This window comes from Phalacrocorax aristotelis, chromosome 1, assembly GCF_949628215.1.
Source record: "Phalacrocorax aristotelis chromosome 1, bGulAri2.1, whole genome shotgun sequence".
NCBI lineage: Eukaryota > Metazoa > Chordata > Aves > Suliformes > Phalacrocoracidae > Phalacrocorax > Phalacrocorax aristotelis.
This window is the reverse complement of record NC_134276.1, coordinates 103,877,906-103,898,336: the sequence shown is the minus strand read 5'-3', so window position 1 is coordinate 103,898,336 and position 20,431 is coordinate 103,877,906. Positions and strand designations below refer to the sequence as shown.

Below are 20,431 nucleotides of genomic sequence, written 5' to 3'. Positions count from 1 at the left end.
CAGCTGTGCTTAGGATGCCACACACAGCGAGCTCTTTTGACCGTGGGCAACGAGCTCAAACCCTCCCAGAGGAGCTACAAGCCCTACAGCACACAGAGGGTCTTCTCCTCTCCCATGGGCTCTGCATCCCCTCTTGCGTCCCAGAGTCAACACTGCATTTAGGCTGTCTGTAAATGGCGGGGGAAGGAGGCAGCTGACAAGCTGCTGTTTTACCTTGCCATCTGGGACCGTATCATCAAAGATTCCTTCGAGAGATTTCTTTACTGAATCGACTCCTTCGCCAAACACCTGAGGAACAACAAAGCGACTCTGCTTTAAAACACTGAACATGCCTCCGTGCCATCTGCAGCACGCGCTAAGGGGAGAACAGTGTATCTAACATCTAGCACGGAAATCAAACTGAAAAATAAAAACATTCATCTGAAAACACAGAAAAGGAAAAAATCATCTTGTTAAAAGGGAAGTGGGCATGAAGGACAAGCTGGTGATGGGGCACCATGCTGAAAGATTAGAGGCCAGTTCTGCTTAGTGGTCTGTCACTGACTTACTTGGTGGAGCTGGACAAATTTTATCTCCTTTTGTGCTCAACTTCCATACCTGTAAAGTGGGGGAAATGAACACTTCTCCACCTCTGCTAAGGCTGAGAAATCAGAAAAAAGGCTCTACTTCTGGCTGTTTCTGTAATAAACCAGCTTCCAAAAAGTACTTAGCAAACTTTTAAGTACCACAAGTCAGAGTAACCCTTCTTTAATGAAATAGGAGCTGGTAACCCAGCACATGCCAGAGAGCCAAAATAAACAGGACTCCGTGCGGGAGGAACAACAGAATGGGAATATTTACAGGATCCACCCCAACTCAGCACAGGACTGCATCAGACAGGCAAACACGGGTATTACTGCAGCAGAAGCTTATAATTAAAACTGAAAAGTTAAGTTTTACAGCTCCACATCAGCACAGCTTTATGATCAAGTTGCCAGGTTTGGCTGCAAACTATTCTGTACCTAAAATGAAGCAGGGACCATGCAGGATGGGAGAAAGTCACTGTCCTTTCAGGATTTACAGTTTTCTGCTTCACCTTGGCAATAGTTTGCATGCTTCTACACATGAGCCGGGGATACGTGTTCAGGCTGACGTCAGTTAACGTCATCCTGCTACTTTCTCAACAGTTTACTTTTTGAGTCTCTCCAGTGTGACTTTTCTTTAACCTGGAACACAATCCCTTTTCATGCCTGTGCTTATTGAGGAGTGAGGGGGTAGGGGTGGGGGCGGGGAGAGGAAGTGTGAAGAATGCATTTATCCCCACTGAAAGAAAAAGAAAGGGTGAGTTCAGATAAAAAACAGGTCTGAAGACACAGCATGGACAGCATCCTAGCTCAGGACAAGGGATTGCACTTGATTCAGGAAAAATAAGTACAAAGCAACAGGGATGCGCTCAAGGAGGCATCTGCTGCTTCCCAGTAAAACCCTGGGCTTTTGCTAAGCCACTAAATATTAGGTGAATTTTTAACATCTCACTAAAAACAAGCTAAAGAATTTTTGAGCATTCATCCTCTGCTAAACAAAACAAACACCCACTGCTGCTTTAACAGAAGGAAGAAGAGATCACAGGGCACAGAACAACATGTGTCCCAAGCCTTTCTTCCCTCAGAAAGTGAAAGAAGAGAAAGAAAAGCAAACCTACATTTCCTGCAATTAGATGAGGTATGGCTTTCAAAAATTGAAAGCTATAATTAGGGATGTTTGGAAAGAATAACAGGGAAGCACCTTCCTACCACACTGAAACTCATTTTCTAGAGAAAGATCTGGGCAGTGACTGGGTGGAAACGTTTCAGCTTTTGCTTTTTTAAAAATTTGAAGCAAAACAGGGACTGTTCCTACTAAATGCTAAGCTTTTTGTTACCTTAGGAAGTTTTCCCCAAACTCAGCTACATTTGAAGCATTTTACAAACTAATAATTTAAAGAAACAAACAAGTGTGCACTTTTTTTTTCCTTCCAAAATCGTGTCTGTTTTACAGTGCTGCTTTGTTACGCCTGAGTTCAGGAGAAGTACCTCCAGCAAAAGTAGGAGGAGCAGAAATGCAACAACAGTAGAAATGCAACCAATTCAGCTAAAGAAGGTGTGAACTCCAAACCTTGTTTGATAGGAGCTGCTGTATACTTATCTGTCATTACAGTCACTGATTTTTGAAAAGGATGTGGAATGAGATGACTATATGCCATGAAAGATTAAATAGGCAAGGTTAAGGTTGGATGTGTAAGTGCTTGATGCAAGTGACTCTCTGCAAGAGCTGCATTCTGCACACTAACAAGTAAGACCTGAAAATAACAATATCACAAACTTCTTCACACTTACCTGATTAATGCTTGGCCTTCCTTGCTTTTTCTTCGAGGTAGTATCCAGCCCCCAAAGAGAAGAAAACCTGCTTCTCCGTTTACTGGCAGATCTGGACATGGCCTGAGTCCTTCTCCTCACTCCCGACTCCCCTGTGCGAGCCGCCACCTGTCAATGCCACATGGTTTTAAAACCAAAGGTCACAGCACCCCACCGCACCATGGCTTACATAATCTAACACTGGAATCCGGTTTGAAGAAAGAGGCAAATACTACGGCAACAACGTTTACTCACAACAGGGACAATGGTGATGCTGCCGGGCTAATTCCTTCTCACTGCAATTTGACTCACTTCTTCCAACATCAAACATCAAAAATTAAAATGGACGGTACGAACCCCATTTTTTTGGCATTTAATCTGAGATATTTTGAAGCAGCCTAATGATCACAGAGCAAAGCCTCAGCACCAGTGAGGGGTTTGGGGTTTTTCCTTTTTGTTTCTAACAAGGTTTCAAAGCTGGACACATGAAAACTGAGATTTCCAAACTTATCTGTTGCTTGCGAAGAGCCTGGTCTTTCTCTTTGCTCTTTCCTGTAGAAGCAATCTGGGCATCCTGGAACTGACTCATAACTGTTACAAGGCCAGATAAAGGCTTGCAAATAGGTCAAGGTATTTAAAACCTGCACTTCCTTAAAGACAGCAACATTTGAATGAGTGAGCAAAACACAGGACGAAAAGAAGTGAGCTGAAATGACCCTTTCGATTACAGCAGTGTTAACTGCTCCGGTACTTTAAAAAAGGCCCGTGGCAACCCCTTCAGAGCAAAAAGATATTGCCTTTACTGAGACCAGATATTTGGGGAGCATTTCCCAAATGAGGAAGCTCTGGTAGAAGTTAGTGTGGCATTAGTCAGAGGTGAAGTGTTTAGGCCAAAGTTTAAGCAGATTTCCATGTGGAGGTGGCCTCAGGAGAGCGAGCTCCTCTCCTGTGAAAGAGGGAGTGGTAGGAGATGGCAGGTACGAACGGAAGCACAAGGTGAAGCTAGACAGACAGACAGACCCACCCTGCCGACTTGGCTGTATGTTTCCGGGAACACCTCTGTACTGGATTCCCACAGCCAAAACTAGAAAAATGTGACTGTCATTTGGCAACCTCAGTGGGAACACCCGAATCTCTGAGTGATGCCCTAAGCTACGGAGCTGAGAAACTGGTTATTTGGGTGCTGCAGATACAAAATACCCATATAAAGGATGGGACAAACAGAAGGCTGGCTTGTGTACCCAGGGAACCGTTGCTGTGTGAGTAATGGTGATTCTCCTTGGGAAATCAAGGAACAGGAGAATTTAAACACTACTGCAAGTGTCTCCATTTCCACAGCCTGGACATGCGAGACGCTTCTTAGCTGTACCTGGGACATTTGTGCAGAGGCACCTGGGAGACTCAGCACATCCTCTGACTAATGCACTGAGGAACATCTTCAAGGAGAGCTCGGGATGCCATGCTATCACCATGCAGCACCCAGCTCGAGTCTGACACTCACTGCACCATCTCCAAGCTACTGAGGGCAAAGGAGGACACGAGACTTGCTTAAAGGAGAAGAAAGCACGTGTCTTTTCCAACACAATATATTCAAAACATATTTTTTTTCACTTGGCTCTCAAGAGACACCAGCATGCAGAGGCAGACTGTTTTTCAGGCTAATGCTCAGTGCTTTGCTAGATGCAAAAAAAAATATAAGCATAAATGCAAATTACACCCTGCTACTTAAAAAAAAAATATAAATCCACTGGCAATTTTCAGGATGATGACGCTAATCTTTTCATATATAAAAGAATAAAAACGCCCCTGACTGAATTACAGCTCTAGATTCAATTGAAGGGTACAGCTGACATCTACAAGACAACAGTGGAGCTCAGCTATTTCTGTGAAGCTCCAGGAGTCCAAGCCGAAACTACAGGAACTTGATTTAAATTAATTAAAAACCCACCACTTTGCAATATATTTCTCTGTATTTTTAAGAGCTGGGTTGTTACATTATTTAACTTTAAACAACCTTTTTAAACACTATTTGCCACACCATAAGTAGCAGAGAAGAACACTTCCCCTCCCTTGGGGAGTATCAGGTGTTGATCACTGGAGACCGGATACTAGACTAATTGGTCAGTAGTTTCATCCATATGGTAGAAAGCAAGCCATGCCCAAGAAGGTCTAAGCCAACACATGCTGAGGTCCTCAGAAAGGCTCCCATTGACTTCACGGGACTTTTGGATCAAGCCCATGTACGTGGACATCAGAGGTAAGCCTGCTCTTGTAACAGGAAGATCTGTTTATAGAAAGCATGTTTATAGCGCAGATCTGGAAATTCAAAATCACACGTTTAGGAGAAACATGGTTCTTCCACTTCCATAAGGTCATGGCTTCCAAGCGTCTGCTTTTTAATCTACATCCAGGACACACTCCCCTTTCAGGAAGCAGAACATTCTGCACACTAAGGTAAGGGCTCACCCCCCAGGCACAGACTGCTGTTTGTCAACATGATCTCTGCATTGGACATGTGAAGCGATTTGCAGGTTGGCAAGGATGACCCCTGGCCTCTGTTCAAACTTACCAGTGCATGAAACGATGAGACTGAAAAGATTCCAAGACGGCCCATCGCAACTTTCGTTGGACGGCTGGCAAAAGCAAGCAGTCTTTTAGGGTTTGGGAGCTCCCCTCCTTGGAGACTAGCCAAGTAACAGCGGTACCGAAATAGGTCCATCTGGAACTGTTCAAGATTTTGTTCCCAAACGAAGATCTGTGTACAGCAAAGATTGAGGAGCAAGACGCATGAGAAGAGAAGGGGAGAGGAGGAAGAACAGGGCAGTAAATACCTTGAAAAAATTCAACTGTTTCCAATAACACACCTTTTCACCAATGCTGATCTCATTCAAGAAACTTTGATTCCCCTTCTTTCCCACTCTCCCCTACCCTCCCAACCCCAAAAAGGATACAAATAATTAAAAAGTTTTCACTAGCTAGAAACAACTTTTTTTAAAATTCTTGGCAGAAGTTCTCCTGGGACAACTGCTCCTTTGATACAATGCTAATTAAATAGGATTAAAATTTCACTTTTAACTTTCTTTCTATTCCAGGATTCTCTTCTGAGCAGTCCCTTAAGAGGCTTCTTTCATGCATCAAGGGTCTCCAAGAAACAAGAAAGCCAAACCCCACCAAATTGCACATACAGAGCACCCCAAATCAGCAGCTGCAGCAGCAGCGTTGCTGTAAGCATCAACCGAGCTCGCCATACTTGAAAAAGTGTAGTACACTGGGGATATTTAATCTTATCAGCGGAAGAGCACTATAATCAGCCTATGTAAGGACTTATTTAAATAATTCAAATTGCTGATAGAAAAGTTTCAGAACATTTAGAAAAACTCAGTTACATAAAGAGACTGTTCTGCCCTCTCGCTGTGATTGACAGCCTTTGAGTGGAGCCCTTTCAACAGAGGTGAGCATCTCCCCCCTCTCTCCCCACTTCTCACAGGCTTCCAGGGGGTATGAAATCTCTTCAGCTTAGCGCATTAGAGCCCTGGCCGCTCCCTATGGTTTGCATTACAGGCGCGTTTGGCAGCCGTGGTAAAAGAGCTACAAACTAATGAAGCAAGAGCCATATGTTAGTTTCCTAAAATAAGGTGCCGCTGTGGCAGCGGGAGAGACATCTGCTCTAGGCTCTCTGCGTCTCAAATGCAACTAGGTTGTCCACTTGAAGTCAGAAGAAGTGGTCCCCAGGGGCAGCCAGGGCCACAGGCATGAGGTCAAGGCAGGCCCCCACAACAAGTAGAAACCAGGGACTGCTTCTTCATCCCATCTGCCGGCAGAAGAATCAGCCTCTTGCACTCTTAAGACAACAGCAACAGCAGCATTTGTCGGTCTATGACCAGCTCTTCCCTTAGGCATCCTGCTGCCGTGGCCTGGTATCCTCTTCACTCCCCTAAAGCCCTCACTCAAGCTCCGAGCAGCTAGCCAAATCCCTTGCGTGGAGGCCGGGAGAAGACAGCCCATGTTGTACCTTAGTGCACGCTGTTTGGAGAAATGGTGCAACTCGGGCAGCCACCACAGCTCTCCTGCCAACACACGTCCTACCTAATCGGGGGAGCTCTGCCAGCACACACACACGGCACAGTGGGAGCAGACACAGGTACTGCTAATCTGAAGAAGGCCTTAAATATTTGCTAGGGGCTTATTTCACATAAGCAAGCAAGATTACTTGATCCAGTATGGTCTTCTTCTTCTTAGAGTCCGTTACTGAGGACAGCTGCATTTCACCCATTTTCTTCATCTTTTCATCCATATCAATCTTCTGCTCCAGCTTTTTTATCTCTGTTTTCAGGAGCTTTACAGTGTCCTCTTTGTGATGCTGCCTTGCCACTGCCGTTGCACAAGCTGAATGGATTGCAGTGATCCAGTTCTCCAGTTCGGTCTGGCTAGAGGTCTGAAGAGAGGGAAAGAGAGAGAAAAGAAGTCAGGATCCTCTTTAAAATTGATTGGAGATTAACAAATGCAATTCCAAGGAGTTTTCTTCCACTTTGATCTTAAGATTCAAAGCCTTAAATCCACTTACAAGAGCAGTAATAAAACCCCCATCATTCTTAAGCAGGCCATTTTTAACTCAGCACTAGGCATTCAGCACTTAGAATTACACCTATATCTGTGCTTTGCAGCTGTACGGTGTTTCCCAACAAGGTCTCAAGAATTACCTTCCTTGTTCAATGCAATGCTGCCATAATTTGTAGCTCAACATTTAATGACGTTTTCTAAACTCCCAGCTCCTTAAGGCAGGGAATGTACCAGTCTCTGTGCTCTTCACAGTATCAAGAGGCGTTTTGGCATGCAACAGTTAGTAATAAATTAATGGCATAAAACGTGATCATGATATCTATGAGTAGCTTTATTATGATGCATAGACAAACAAGCTTTCCACTTCTGAAGGTCCCAAAGCGCTCTGAAGTCAACTGTGTTATCATCAAAGCCAGGCTCATAGTAATTTTTAAGGCTCTGGTACTGCCCCTTCCCAAGCATGTGTGTGCCAGTTTGGGAAAAGGGAACACTTCCCCTCCCTGCAAGTGTTCAAGGCCAAGTTGGATGAGGCTTTGAGCAATAGGTAGCCCTGCCCATGGCAGGGGGTTGAAACCAGATGGACTTTAAGGTCCCTTCCAGCCTAAACCATTCTATGATTCTATATGAGACACCGGGCTGGGGCACAGGACACCAGTACATTTTTCTGGACAAGCACTGTTCTGATTAGAGGCTTTTGACACAGAAAGAATATTTCAAAGCATTCCTTTTCCAGACTTTCAAAATAAAAAGTAAATCTTCTTAGCCTTCATTCCTTTTTACAGTAGGCTGTAAAACAAAATTTACAGCCAACTCAGGGTTGCAGCGGGCTTTCTCTGAGTGTCAGCCTTTCGCAGTAATCACACTGGTATTTGGCTCGTGGCTGAAAAGTAGCAAGGTGCCAAACCACCTTGTTCTAATTAAACTTTTTGATGATACCTGATCTATAAATAGACAGCACAGTATGACTTCTCCAGTTGCTAGCACAGTTGAAGAAGGTCATCCTCACTGCTCTCCTGGCATTGACAACTAACAGCAAAGGACGTGGCTTACTGAAGCCAAGGAGAGATTCCCACAGAAGCCTGACACTGGAAATGATGTATGCACAGGCTGGACTTCAGACCAGTGCTCCCAAAACTTCTGTGGGACTGACGCAGGTGAAGCACATGTGTGCCAGAAGGACATCACTTTCCTTAGCTCAGGTTAGAAGCCCTAAGCGGAAGACAGGGTCTACACCGGAAGGAACAATCTCTTACTCCCCATTTTCTTGCCTTCAGTTGGCACTGTATAAAGTATATTGCTTAAACCGGAGATGCTCCTTGCCCAGCCAATAACACTAATGAGCTCTCACTCATGGATGGGGCTTACAATGTCTTACCACCACTGAAGACACATTGAGTTCCCCTTGCTGAGGAGTTTCTGCTGAAAAGAGAGAAATTACCTGCAGAACGGAAGATACTTTGCTTACAGTCAGGTGGTAAAACCTAGCCCCCACTAGAAAAGACAGTACCACTGGACTTATAATGAGATGGCATGTTATGTTAATTCCTAGCAAAATCATAACAGCAAGACATCATATTTTGAACTTTATCAATTTAAAAATATTATCTGTATACCATTAGATTCAGTTTTCATTTTGGTTTCTTTCCTGGGGAGAAGGAGGTCAGAAGGAGGGGGGAAAAAAAATCTGGAAAGGATTTTAGGAGCTGAAGACTCTTCTGGTGGATGAGTAGGCAAGGGGAATCACTCTGCTTCTCAATGGAAAGGACCACATAAACAAGCTGCAAACATCTGATACATAAGTATGTGGTGTCACAAGTTGCTCTGAGCTCCTGGAAAATACATGTGACATCTGCAAGTAATGGATTTGTGTAGGCATGATAAGAACTGACTGAGCAAGGAATCATCGTGTAGGAGGTATGTGATGTCTTTAGGTGCAATGCAGTGGGAAGGCTTGTTACAAGATGTCCAATATCTGTATGCATTACAAAGCAACCCTATTTTTCTCCCTAAGTACACAGTCTCCGTAGGACAGAAATAATCCTCTGTAGGTCTGTGGTTTCTTCTCATCAAAACCGCTACTACATCACCGTGTTATGTGTGGATGGACGTGCATGACATGAACAGTTAAGTAACACTGCTGAACAGCCTTACATGTGCTTTGGCTGCTCCGTGCGCAGCAGAGCAAGCCCTACAGCACAGCCACTCACACGTTACTTCCACGGCTGCAGCTGGTCTCCTTCCCTTCTCCCCAAACCCATCCCTTCTTTCTCTTCTGGTTCACTAGCAATGCATGGGGTCTATGGCAGAAATGACACATCAAGTAAAAATTTCTGCAAGGCAATAAAAATTATTGGTTTTAATTTGAAAAGGCTCATTTTTGCTTTTTCCCACGAAGTTACATGAAAATCTACCCATGGCATAATGGCACAGGGCTTTTAATGAATAAGGCCCTGTGTCGCCACAAAAGAAATGTACTGAATGTGACCTTTTCAGTATTTAGCATCCACTGGCATTAATTTTATGAGAATGAAGGTTTTTCCTTAGAAAACTGCATGGAAAAGTTTTTACAGCTCCTATCAGTAGATCAGGAGGAGGTGGTGCTCCACAGCCTTTCAAGCACATGCTGAGACCATAAACGCCACGCTTACCTCCTGGATGAAGCTCTCCAGGTGGCAGAATACAGGCACCCTGCCCAGGAAAGGCATGAAGTAGGAAAGGGCAGTGCAGTATTACACTATGAGCTGAGGAAAAATCAGACTGAGGTGGCAGAAAAGCTAGTCTGCAAAAAAAAATTCTTTTTTTTCAGTATGCAATCAGATATTCAGTCTCTTCAAGCGGTAAGCCAGCACAACTGCCTTTGAGTCAGTAAGGCTTTTTTATTTTGCACTAGTTTGAGAATCTAGCTCCTTGTTTAGGACAGCTGCAAGGACCTACAAGACAGTGTAATTTTAAAGATTTGCTCCGGAGTACAGGGGAACGATGACTTGGGGGCACATCCTATCACAGAGTAGCTTCTGGTTTAAGAAGGCAAGAAACTTTTAATACATTGTCACTGGAAAGGGAAATAAATACGGGATTCCGCCAGTGAAGAAAACAGAATCAGAAGAGAAGGAAATGGCACCACCTCAGCACAGGCTGGCAATTACAAATGCAGAGTGTCACACCTTGAATAGTGACAACTTGCAATAAGAAAGTAGAATGCCAACCTAAAAATCACTCAGGGAAGCAGTAGTTAGCAAAATACAGAAATCTTTTTCAGTGAAACACATCAACTAATGTATGGTCTTTGTCACAAGTACCGGACTTTTTTTAAAAGCACCCTGTGAAATTCAGACATTTCTATTTTCTGATTAAAAGAACTAAGCGTGCACTTTCAGTCTCCTCTCGGGCAACAGCAAGATGCTGACTAAGGTCTGTATGAACAAGGGGCAACTGGATTCTGCAGCACCACTGGGAGAGCACCTGGAGGTCCAAGTACCCCCTTGTACTTCAAACTCCTCTTGGTCTTGTAAACCCCCTTGACCCTCTCTGCAAGGTCCCATCTTTGATACATGTCTCTTAAGAGATGCAGATAGTGTTACAGCGCATTTAATGAGTGACAGTATGTTCTATATGGTAACTGGCCTGACCTGTGTGTTATAAGCACACCATCAAACCATCCAATATTCCCAGTTTTTTACAGGGATGTAAGACTGTTTCTTAGTTCTTACTTTGTTCCACTCACCTACAGAAAGAGGGTCCAGTCAGTCAATAAAACCAGCAGATCTGACAGTGATTCACGTGGTGGTGGGTGTCTTGAGTGGCCTTTACTGAATACACTGTGCCCTTCCTATTGCACTGCCAGAGAACAATCCCAAACCTACTGGAGTCAGCAGGATTTTTCCATTGATTTGAACCAGAGCTAAAATTTCCTCCTTGGTCAGTGAAATGAAGGAGAGAGAGAAAAAGAGAACAACTTCATAAACCCCTTGAACCAGACCAACCTGAAAGAGGAAAGCGTCCCCAAGGGAGTTGCTGAGACAGAAGACAAAGTCCTTCTTGGGGTGTTCAGGCACCGCTTGCACTATGCTGTTTTCCACCCAGACAGCATGCTTTGGGATGCTGTTGTGGTCAATGCCAGATCTGCCATCAGTCTCATAAAAAAACAATGTACATCCTAAAAGAGACAATCGTGCATTAGCAAGCAACACTTCTAAATGCAACAGCCACCCTGCATCTATTCAGTACTAGTACTTGGGACTGTAAATCATCCGTAAAACTGTCATAGGGATGAGGGAGGATTTGCCAGGGCCTGTTCAGGTTTTCGGCCCCAGAGCAGAGAGCACCAGCAGCAGCCAGTTTTTAGCCAGACACAGCGGTGGTTTCCACACCATGGGGGCACACCACAAGCCATATGGTACATCGAGCCGTGCCCCAGCAGGCCATTTTGTTCACCCTAGGACAGCTAAAACAGAGCCGCAGTCATGAGCTGAGAAAGTCACAGGCAGTAAAATACAGCCTTAGATGAGAAATGTAATTATAAATCCCAAAATGGAGGTCCTCCACAGCCACCCCATCCCACCAAGGGGACCAAAAGGAAGATGCAGGTGTGAGGGCACATCTGGCACCGCAGTGCCAGACAGCTGCGAGCCAGCCTTGCCCAGCAGACAGGCCCCCAGGCGAACCTCCATGGCCCTGCCTCAGCCTCCTGCAGCTGCTACAGTCCCTGCAAGGCAAAGATCAAGTGATTTAATTACTGGATGCAGATGAGTAACTGGAAGAAAAATGGGCTGGAATGAACTGTGCTCACTGGAAGACTGATGTACAAAAAAAACCCCAACAAACAAGAAGCATAAAAGAAATCCTTAATTCCACTATAACGTTTCAGCTCTGAATCACGGCGATACAGCCAAAACCAAAAACGCATTTTAGCTGGAACAGCAAACAACCTGCTTGGTTTTACAAAATGTTCTTTACAATTCTCTGGGGCAGGGGGAATGTATAGCAAGCCTGCAATTTGGGAGACCCCCAAAGAAGGGTCTCCTCCTTTCCCTCTCACCTTCCCACATTATCTACAGTTGTTTTAAACTAAAACTGGCACATTGTTTCTCAGCCACTGGCAACAGCCCTCTTGGTGCATAGGGATGCCCCGTTACCCAGCCTCTCAGAAAACTATTTGCAGCCAAACAATAGCAGCTGTTAACTTCAAAGCCTCGTTTAAACACTAACATTATTAAGGCACAGCAATCTAAGGAGCAAACACTCCACTTAAGTCAAAGCACTTTAAAATAACATTGCCTCCCTGCTCATCCTTCCCCTTTTTCCTCCCAGATGGCCCTTTGTTTGCCTGCTCCTCACAGCAAGACCTTCCTGCCACAGGGCCCCCCTCCCAGGAGATTAGGGCTCCCCCCTGCCCCTGAGCCCTCCCTCTCTCCTCCTTCATTTCTCCAGTCTCTCTAACCACCCCAAGGAAAAGCTGCCACCTAACTTCGCTGTTGGTTTTAAAATAGTGCTGCAAATTAAAAAAAAAAATTAGTGCTCTAAAAAACATGCTCTGCAGGCAGGACAGGACTTTTAACTGCACTGAGCTTTTCGGTAATCCCACCTACAGCAGGAGACATGGCTCTGCCTCCTCTGGCTCACAGAGGAGGCCAGTTGCAGTGGAGGAGAGCAAGGCCAGTCCCAAAACCCTGCAAGCATTGCTTCCTGTTTTGCTGCTGATGCAACAGCATGAAGATTAATTAGATGTCGTTCTAGGAGGCCAGCACCTGAGTTTTGCTGCTCCATTAATACTTATGTGCATTTATAAGCACTCGGACCCCAAACAGCACCCTCCTAGCAGGAACCACAAAAATTCAGAGAGAAAACGGCCTGATGGCCCGGGCAGCTGAGGAGGCCGGCAGGGCAGCTGGGCACCGAGTACTGCCCACCGCGAGATGGGTGATGCAGCCAGAGCCAACATCTCTCAAGTCACAAGCCATCCTCCATGACCAAACCACGGCTTCCTGTCCACACCACAAATGTGTCGCAACTTGCTGAGTGTTTCTACTCATGAAGCACATCTCAGAGAAGGGGAGGCCAACGCCACGAAGCATGAGAGGAATGCACACAAACAGAGCCCCTGTTTGAACACATGCCAGTGTCATCACTAGCAAACTCGTGCTACCACGTGCCTGCAGCTGCACACAGGTATTCAGTTTGTCAGCAAGCCACAGACATGCTTTTTGAAGGAAAACACCCAGTACTCGGAGAAGCCACCCCAGGTGGTGCCAGCAGGACTTGAAGCAGGGTATGAACCCCACTTCAGTGCAGCACAGTGACGTGTCTTGCACTACAAGCATGCCATAATGTGAGTACATCAACAACCATCAAGTAAACCCCTCCTCTGAAAGACATCAGGACCACTTCCTGATACCTGCTGTTAATTATACTGAAGTTCAAGGCAGCTTTTGTTAAGAGTCTAGGCTATTGGCTTCTTCATCTGCTGCAATACAGAACCCACAGGACACCATGGATGCCCCATCTGGATAAACCCTTGCATGCTTGCTCTGTACCTTTTAGGGAAACCCAGTAGTGCTTCCATTTCCTGCGGGTGGCCGACTCCACTTTCTTGTTCTTTTTGTGCACCAGGAAGTTTTTCACTGCCAGAGCACCAGCTTTCCGTACCGTGCCCTGGGCGGCCGTCAGGAGGATGTCGGACTGCCCCGGGGAGCTGAGGGTGCCACTGCTCTGCTCATCGCTGAGGGCAGAGCCGGCCTCCTCCAGGTTCTCGCTGTTGGTGGTGCTCATCTCCAGCTCCCGGCGGAAGTTCTCGTACACACCTTGGCGAAGCCCGTCGCCCGTTGAGCTGCTCCCGCTGTCGCTGCCAATGAAAGCCCGACTGGCCGTTGGGGAGTAACTCGAGTTGGTAGCATTGGAGCGTCTGGAAAGGAGGTCGGTGTCGGTGGCTGCTCCCTCGATCCCGCTGTCGGTGAACTCGCTCCCCTCGCCTGCATTGACGTCCTAGTTGCAAGAGAGACACAGGGTGAGATTAAAAGCCTGTCCGAGCCTGGCCTTCTGGAGACACTGACAGAACCCAAAACACCCAGGTGGCACCACATTTCTTCACACCCTCATTTTGTCTGGCACTGGAAATCCCTCATCTTTTTCTTCTTAAGACAAACAACTGGAAGAAAAGGTGGGGTAAGCAGAACTTCCAGCACAGTTTAGGAAAGACCAGTCACACACGCACGATTTCAGGTGGTGCCTCTACAGCCGTAGCATTTTGGAATATAAGACGCAGCATCATCTGTTTACATTGAGCTAAGTTAACAGTGCTAAAGGTTTTGCAAAAGGAGAACATATGGTAGCAGAAACTGGCAGTGTCAAGAAAAGCAGCAATCAACCTACGCATTTTGAACAGAAAACATTGATATTGTACATTCACACCTACAGTTGAAGATATATTTTAGACATCCCAAGACTGTAATTTTCAAATTATATAACTAAAAAGGTACCTTTTTTTCCCTCCTAAGAAGTTAATGTATTTGAGATTATTTCTGGTTTGAGTCACTTCTACACCACAAACCCTAATGACGGGCCAGAATCCTATGGTGATAGAACCTGCCAAAATACTGCAACGACAGCAGAGCTTTCCTGGTCCCCAAGAACTTGCAGCTGAAGGATCACAAGAGACAAGAATATGGTCAGCTGGAGCACGACAGGAAACAACATGACCAAATTCAGGTTTCAATGGCTTAGTGGCTCAGCCTGCCCCCTGCCACAAGGCTAGTGCCCAAAGCTGGCTAACCACTACCACCTCAGCACCCAAAGGCATCTGTGGCAGTTTTTGAAGGAGGGCAAATAAAGGCCAAGCCCTGTAAGTGGAGAGAAATATCTTATGTTAAGTACTTGGGAGAAGAGGGAACCAGGGAAGATGATGCAAAGAGGTGAGAAATATGGTGAAAGCAACAGGGATTTCAGCCTCTAGTTCCGCTGCAAGAGTAGCTGGTGCTTGATTTACAAGTTTAATAACAACAAGGACACTCTGAGAAGAGGTGGCAGAATGCAGTATTTATTTTGAGAGAAACCTAGCTTCTAGGTATTGGTTCAAGCACCAGTTTTCTATGCATCCAAGAGCAGCTCTGCAGAAACCAAGAAACCCTCCACGGAACTCTGAAACCTTCCTCCTGTGGAGCAAGAGCTGGATGAGAAAGCCTTAGGGGGAGGGGAGGGGTGTTGCTGAATTTGACTAACTTTTAAGGCTTTAATTTATAACGGATGGGCTCGTTCTTTATAAACGCTACATCTCAAGGGAGACTTGGAGTCCAGCTGGAAGAATAAGTGCTTCCTTCCCCACTCAATGAGCACAGTTATCCTAGTCAGTCTGGCTATTTAATGCAACACAGTGACAGACAAGCTGTTCTGGACGGGCCAATATTCCGCTACCCCACCGCATGTGAACGAGCTGAGCAGGGCTTCCTGGAAGTGCAGTCATCTACCCGTACAGAGCAGTTTTCACAAGCACACATTTTTTCCTGCTATTCCAATACGCTTGTTTTTTGGAAGCCACTTATCTTGCCATTTCTTGCAACACTGCAAAGGAGAGAGATCTGGAGAGGGAAACCGGTGCTGCTCAGAAACCGGTCTTTATAAAACACTGCTGTGAGTGAGTTTTTGCACGCTATCACGAAAAGCTGAATGGTGCAACTTCTGATGACAGTGCTCCACCTGACACCCTGTGTGTCAGGGAGCCAGGACTGGCATGGCCGCTCAACACTCGTGTGCCTCAGGCACTGCCTCTCTGCTAACACAGCCACATCGGTGTAAAACTAGAGCGCCAAAGAACTGGCCGGATCCCCCATGTTCACTGGGATAATTATTCCCATAGAATGATCAGGGTTTACATTTGTTTTCTGGGCCCTTCTTCCTCTGTAACTTTTTTACAGGGAAAAAGTGTGCCACTCAGATAATATAAACAAATCTGCATACTGAAGTGAATGCTGAGTAATGGTGGCAACAAAAATTATTTGAGGTTTTGAGATTTTTATTTTAGGTTAATGATTTAATAAATATACAGTCTGGCTCATAATTATTTTAGCCATGCTATACAAAAAGTATAGACTTAATTCCAAAATTTTAGCTGATGTAACTTTTAGGAAGCATGCTCATGCTTTAATTAGAATTAGTCGGTTTAAAAAAATAAAGGGCTACTACAACAGACCACCAACTTGCGGGAGATCGGATCTGTAATTTTGCCAGCCAGTGTAAGCATAAAACTTTCTTTGTGCTTTTTAGCAGATGGAGTACTTTTTCAAAAACAGAAGTGCACCCAGAGGTGTTCATGCACAGCGCTGCAGTGCAGGCTCTCAAGGTTCCTCACGCCCCAGTGTGACTCAGCCTTCTCGTGTAACCTTGATGAGACACAGCATTAATCACCTCAGTTTCCCCACCCGTAAATGGGGATTACACTCCATAACTGTTAATGGACATAACGGCTTAGTATTTATTAAAAAAATGAAAGGATGGAAAACTCGGAGTGAATGTTATGTATGCTCACGAGCTTAAATTGTAGCACATTTTGCAAACATCTTTATAATCTTTCCCACAATGCAAGTGATAGGCTGGATGGGTCAAAAGATCTTTTCAGCATAATACTGCAGCCCTGCCCCTAATCTCCCTCTGCTCCCTGCACTCCCTTTTCCTCTCCTCAATATCCCATATCAAAGACTGCTTGCCAACCCATGCAAGCCCTTTGGTAGGAGGAGGGTCTGAGCATACAGAGGTCAGAATGGTTCAAAACCTACACCCTGCTAATATTGTTCACGCTCATGAATTATGAAACGTAGCATTGAGTGAGCTTAGTACTTTCGGAAGTCTGCTGTGTGAGAAGATTGGTCTTGGGGTTAGTAGGGTTAAGAGCATTCATTGCACAGGTCTCTGACTTCTGAGTTCCTGCTGCAATGTCAGCTCGTTCTCATCAGAGGGTATGAAAAGCTCTCAAGAAGCAGCCAGCATCTGCTCTAGCCATCTTGCAGTGCTATAATCCGCACACTGAAGCGCATTCAATGAGGAGTTCAGCAGAAAGTACAGAGGTTTAGTATTGTTCTTCCACAGAAATGTGCTGAGGCCGAAGGGGTAACACTCCCAAGCCAAGCAACAAACCACAGCAGGGTTTGATGAACACATCACTGGGGCACTGAACTACTCCTGCAAATTTTCAAATGACGATGCTGAAAATTAAGCATCCCAGCTCACACCGTGAGCAGCCCAGCTCCCCGCTGACGTGATCGATGTGGATACACCGGCTCCTAGCTTTAGACTCCAGCATTCAAAATACTGACACAGCCACCAGAGGCTACTGCCCAGACACGAAGCAAACGTGTAACCTCGATGAGAGCTGTGTAAAACTTACATTTTCTGCTCAGGTTCTCAAAGGGCCCCATGGGCAAGAGCAATACCCCTCTCCTCCAAGGAAGACTTACTACCATCCCAGGTCCATGACAGGATGCACCACAGAGGCTTGCTAATGAAACAAGCATTTTACTCCTCAGCAGAAGGAGTTACCAGGCAAAGACTCTTGAGGCCAAGAGTGAACTATAGAAATGGCTCAGTCTTCACCCCTCTGACTCTTGCCCATCATCCCTGCGGCTCTCCACCAGGATGCCAATGGCATGTGTCAGGCACATCGTGGGAGCTGGGAGGCAGCTGAAGACTGCAGAATGCACGTTTCAGAAGCCTGCAGTTTTGGACATTATACACACATTATAACAAATCACCACCACATTTATCTGGACTTGTAATTGTTACCATCAAGGGGCTCTGTTTTATTTCACTGGTTAAAAACCCCAAAAGTGTCATTCAGCTCTGTGTAAGATTCAGGACACCACACCTGATATTTTGCACTTCGCAAAATATTTTGTATTTTCAGGCTGGCAAACAGCTGTCCCCACACAGGGGAATATTTGTGCCTGGGGACACTGTCTTAGGAACCAAATGCGGGACTGGAACTAAAATCTGTGCTGCCCCGCTTAGCCTTCCCACTGGTGTTTACCTAGCTTCCGGCCTGGGAGGACAAGAGGGCAAAGCAAGAGGGAGGTGGAAATCATTAAATTGGTCACACCAAGTAGAAAGCATGTAGCAAAGAAAAGAAAGCATATTTCCTCTAAGACAGAGAGATGGGGGAAGTCATGGGAATAGCAGTTCTTGGCATTTCACAAACACACAGGTCTCAGTCCATAGAGACAATAAACTGAATAAATAGGGGGGCTTTGTCCCTTCGATTTAAGATTGCTCAATGGAAAGCAGGGAAAAAGTTGCATGAAGACCACTGGCTGAAGAAGGGAACGAAACAGGCTCTAGTGACTGTGCTGCACTATGCAAGTGGTTTAGTGGGGAGACGGTAAGTAGTAGCACAGCCTCCACCAGGATCTGGGATCCCTGCTACTGCTGAAGATGACAGAGGAGCAGCACCGTTTCTTACACTGACAATGCTACTGTATCCGTTGTAAACGCCCAGGGTTTACGAAAAGAGTTTCAGCAGACAGTAATGGGGGGAAAAAGAAGGGAAAGGTGGAATGCCCTACACCAGAGAGATGTACCACAGGATGAGAAACCAGAGACAGACTGAATGGTGCTGTTGTTACCAACAAGAACACAGTGAGGCCCAGCAAGCAGGCCACATGCCAGGACAGCAACAAAGTGCTAATAGCATTCAAGTGTAATGAAATGGAATTATCATGGCCCCATCAAATTCAGAGAACAATTTAACTGATGAACCAATGGGGTAAAATATTAGTAGAAGTATTAGCAACCCCCTTAAATATATGGTTTTTTCCTCACATAAACACTGGGTTTCACGCAAAGCAAACCAGTGGTGAATAAAACTGTAATGCAAGGTACACCAAACTTACGTAGCTGGTGCTGTAGCTTTTGCATACTCACATGATACTCATACCTCTGCATGTTTGCTATAACCACACTTGCTAAAAAATTCTTGCTAGATTTAGAAGATACACAGAAAAAAGCCTTTTGCTTTACAAAAAACATCTACCTTCAGCTAGCGAGGATGAGGCAAAACATTCTGGGGCAGGCTCCAACTGTCTTTGTCCCCTTGTTGAACACATTTGGTACTGGCCTCTGTTAGCAAGAGACCACTGGATGGGATAAGCCATGCCCGACTCTCTGGCTCATGACTGGACACATGCAGAACACTTACAGTAACGATGCACTCACCAAACTTCCCACCAACACCACTGTTACAGACACTGTTACAATGGCTTGGTGAATCACTTTCTCCTGCTTGACTGACAGCAGTGATTCATGGGCACTTCAGGCACATGGGACTGATTTAGTAGGAAAGCTCTTACTTCCCTAATATAAACAGTTCCTTATGTGGATAATACGTCTTTCTAAATTAACCATTAGATTGAAAGAACTCCTTACTAAAAGGCAACTGAGTGGGTTTTTTCCTTGGAAGGGGCTCCCTCTAAAAGAACACAAATGCTCTGTTCCCCCTCCTGTTTAGCAACAGAGCAGTAAGGTGTTCACGTTCAGCAACATCCTGAAATTGCACATAACCTGTCTGGTTGCTTGTTAGGCAAGCACCACAGAATATATTTAAATGCGTAAGCAACCTGATGGTTTGCATGCTTTTATGTGCCTAGTGTCTCTTTGAAGCTCCTGTGTAGAAAAAGATTGGCCTGATAAGTGTTTTTCCTTTCTTTTCAGTACTGACTCTACCAACATTTGGTGGTCAAGATGGTCTGTTAAGGTACAACTTGCTCCAAATCAAAATGAAGTCCTTTCTCCAGAGTAACTTTAACACCTGGTAATGAACACATTAGAAGGCTTATCTATCTTGAAAAGAGTCAACACATTCCAAGAAGCAAAGACAAATCATAAGTTGCAATGAAATGGTTTTAAACCTGCAATGAAGAAACATAAAAGCAACTCCAGAGCTCGTTCTGTCTCAGAGGAATACAGTTTTGAATACTGTTACAAACATACTGAATTGCATCCTTGTAACTCACTGTAGAGTCAGAGGCATTATAATAATGACATGAAAGATATCCGCCACCACAACAATGAACAAAGCCCCTCAACCAGATACTGGGAGCTGATACGAAAGGCTTTGAAGGGTATCTACAGGCCTACATGAAACAGGACAGTACTATATGAGAACTAGCCAGGATGCACTGGATTAACAGCAGGCTTTGGAGAACTAAACTGACAGCCACAAACCAACATGGGCCAACTACAGTTTTCTGTTGGATTGGCTGGGTCTTGTTTATACCCCCTACGAAGGATCCCAAGTCCAACGAGGTACAGTTACACACCAAGTGCAATTCGTATGCGGATACCAGACTGAGATGCTGGGTTTGTTACCTTTGGGAACTCAAAGAGATCAGATACTGATATGTACGAGCAGCTTTGGTTCCTGCTTCTGTGCACTCACTGCACTGGTGCACCAGCTCTTCAGACATCTGAAAGAGTCGAAATTAAAAACAAAAAAAAACCCAAAACCCTTATATGTGTTATTA

General features: G+C 45.2%; 1 protein-coding gene across 8 annotated transcripts in view; it reads right to left on the bottom strand.

Moving 5' to 3' along the window:
* TIAM1 (TIAM Rac1 associated GEF 1) overlaps positions 1–20,431 on the bottom strand; it is a 194,957-nt gene that overhangs the window by 54,563 nt on the left and 119,963 nt on the right. For all 8 annotated transcript variants that reach the window (XR_012661949.1, XM_075101147.1, XM_075101100.1 and 5 more), the window contains 6 exons: positions 13,466–13,913; positions 10,916–11,088; positions 6,583–6,807; positions 4,942–5,127; positions 2,355–2,501; positions 214–288 (listed from right to left, as the gene is read on the bottom strand). Coding sequence is in view for 7 of the 8 variants with exons in the window: in XM_075101147.1 (XP_074957248.1) it covers positions 214–288; positions 2,355–2,501; positions 4,942–5,127; positions 6,583–6,807; positions 10,916–11,088; positions 13,466–13,913 (1,254 nt within the window). In the remaining variant the exon portion in view is untranslated. The remainder of the gene's footprint in view (positions 1–213; positions 289–2,354; positions 2,502–4,941; positions 5,128–6,582; positions 6,808–10,915; positions 11,089–13,465; positions 13,914–20,431) is intronic.